General features: G+C 33.7%; 1 protein-coding gene across 1 annotated transcript; it reads left to right on the top strand.

Annotated features, from left to right (window-relative positions):
• The first annotated feature begins 398 nt into the window (after window positions 1–398).
• On the top strand, window positions 399–1,690 carry LOC127159941 (uncharacterized). The gene is made up of 4 exons (XM_051102631.1): window positions 399–487; window positions 646–747; window positions 1,118–1,385; window positions 1,475–1,690. The coding sequence occupies exons 1-4, from the start codon at window positions 399–401 to the stop codon at window positions 1,688–1,690; spliced, it is 675 nt and encodes a 224-aa protein (XP_050958588.1).
• Window positions 1,691–2,114: the final 424 nt, after the last annotated feature.

The raw sequence follows: 2,114 nt of genomic DNA, 5'->3' as shown, positions 1-2,114 counted from the left end.
CCCAAAGTCCCTGATGCACATTGACACAAACCACAAGCTGATACGGTAAGTTCAACATAAACATTGCATTTATTATATACTGTTTGCTCAATTCAGTATATGTGACAGAAATGTACTTTTTCAAGGTATAACATCGTGATATTTGGAGGTATCGATGGCTTCTCCAGGAAGGTAAAGATAAAGACACTGCTTAATTAAACTAGAAGAGTGATGAATTAGTGAACGGTAGTTATTTTGATTTATAAACTTCTTAAAACACATACCAACAGAAGAAGCATTGAAATAACTTGCCTTTTAGGCAACAATTTTTTGTACTTATCATAATACTTTCTAACAATGTAAATGAAAATGGAAAACAGGTATGATGTTTTTTAAAGATATGTTTAGTAATGTAGATAATGTATCTTGGTGTGTCAAACAACAATCTGGCTTCTACAACACTGTCTTTCTTCCGTGAGGCAGTTCAGAAGTTTGGATTTCCACTGAGGTAAAAATTGACTTTTTTGTATGAAATAAGTATATAGAATATATAAGAATATAGGTTTAAAGTACTGAGCTGATGTAAACATAAATACATATAACCCTGGAAGGTTTTGTAAACATTGTATGCTTACACATTATTTGCAATCAACATATTTTTGCCAGGGTTCGGGGCGATCATAATGCAGATGTGGCCTGCCTTATGTTCTCTGTCCGGGGAACAGGGAGAAGTAGCTTCATTGCGGGTAAAAGTGTTCATAATCAAAGGTAAATTTTAATATTATATGATATATTTAACCCTTGTGCACTGTTCATTTAGGGTGCATACTATGACTGTTTAGGGTCACTAGAAATACAGACCGTAATCAGTTTTTGTTGATTTAAACATCACTCACCTTTGTTTTGTACTGAAAGCTGTGCAATAGAAATTTTAATTGAGACATTGTAAAATCAGCATTATAACAATAAAAAAAATCCCTTTAAAAATTAAGCTTGTTTTAATACATGAATATCTGTTTTTGCAATTATGCCACATTGTTGTGTTATCAAATTATTATTGGAAAATAGTATTCATTAAAACTTTAAGTTGCAGTCTTCCTCTCATAAAGATTATCCCTCACTCCTTTGTTTAAAACAGAATTGAGCGATTGTGGCGGGATGTGTTCACTGCGGTTACCTCCCACTTTTACCACGTTCTGCACCAACTGGAAGAGAATGGGCATCTTGATCTGTCCAGTAGTCTTCACATCTTCTGCTGTCACTATGCCTTCATCCCATGGCTCCAAGCCCATCTCAATATATTTAGAGATGGATGGGACAACCACCCTCTTTCATCAGAGGGCAACCTCTCTCCTAATCAGCTGTGGCAACTGGGGCAGCAGTACCACTCTGAAGAGTGTGATGAGGTAGGCATGTGGTTTATTTATTTATTTTTTATCTATTCTTTTTTTTTTTTTTTTTTTTTTTTTTTTTGTGCTAATTTATAATTTCTTAGATTCTACAGATTCCACAAATAGACTGGGAAAGCAGCGGTCTTATCCCCAGTGACACAAGTTCTGCCATCCAGGTTCCTGAAATTGAATGTCCACTGAGTTCAGAGGAACTTAATGAACTAAAGGCTGCTGTGGACCCAGTACAGCCATCAGAAAATTTTGGGGCAGATGTTTACATTGCTACACTGCAGTGCATGCATAGCATTGGCTACATGTAAGATAGTGGAAGTATCAGTAATTGAGATAAAACAACAAGAAAAAACACACAAAGAACAAGTCTGTCTTGGTATTTTATTTTTCTTGAACTGTATCAGACAATAAATGTATTCATTTTAATCAGTCTTTTGTCTTACTGCAACTGAAGCTGCCTCAAAAAAGCTCTCTAAAGTTTAAATGTTGAACTAGTAAATGACAGAACAATTAAAAGTATCACTTTAACACAATGTAAACAGTTTGAATCATTTAATATTACATATCTAAAACAGTTCCTTTGAACAATTTCAACATTTTAAGTAAAACAGAAACATAACTTAATGCCTGAAATAACCATTTAAGATTTGCAACTGAAAGTAGTTCATGCAATTTAATATTACATATCTAAAACAGTTTCTTTGAACAATTTAAACATTTTAAGTAAAACAG

This window comes from Labeo rohita, unplaced genomic scaffold (assembly GCF_022985175.1).
Source record: "Labeo rohita strain BAU-BD-2019 unplaced genomic scaffold, IGBB_LRoh.1.0 scaffold_267, whole genome shotgun sequence".
Lineage (NCBI taxonomy): Eukaryota > Metazoa > Chordata > Actinopteri > Cypriniformes > Cyprinidae > Labeo > Labeo rohita.
The sequence above is the reverse complement of the archived record's forward strand: the minus strand, read 5'-3'. Positions and strand labels throughout refer to the sequence as shown.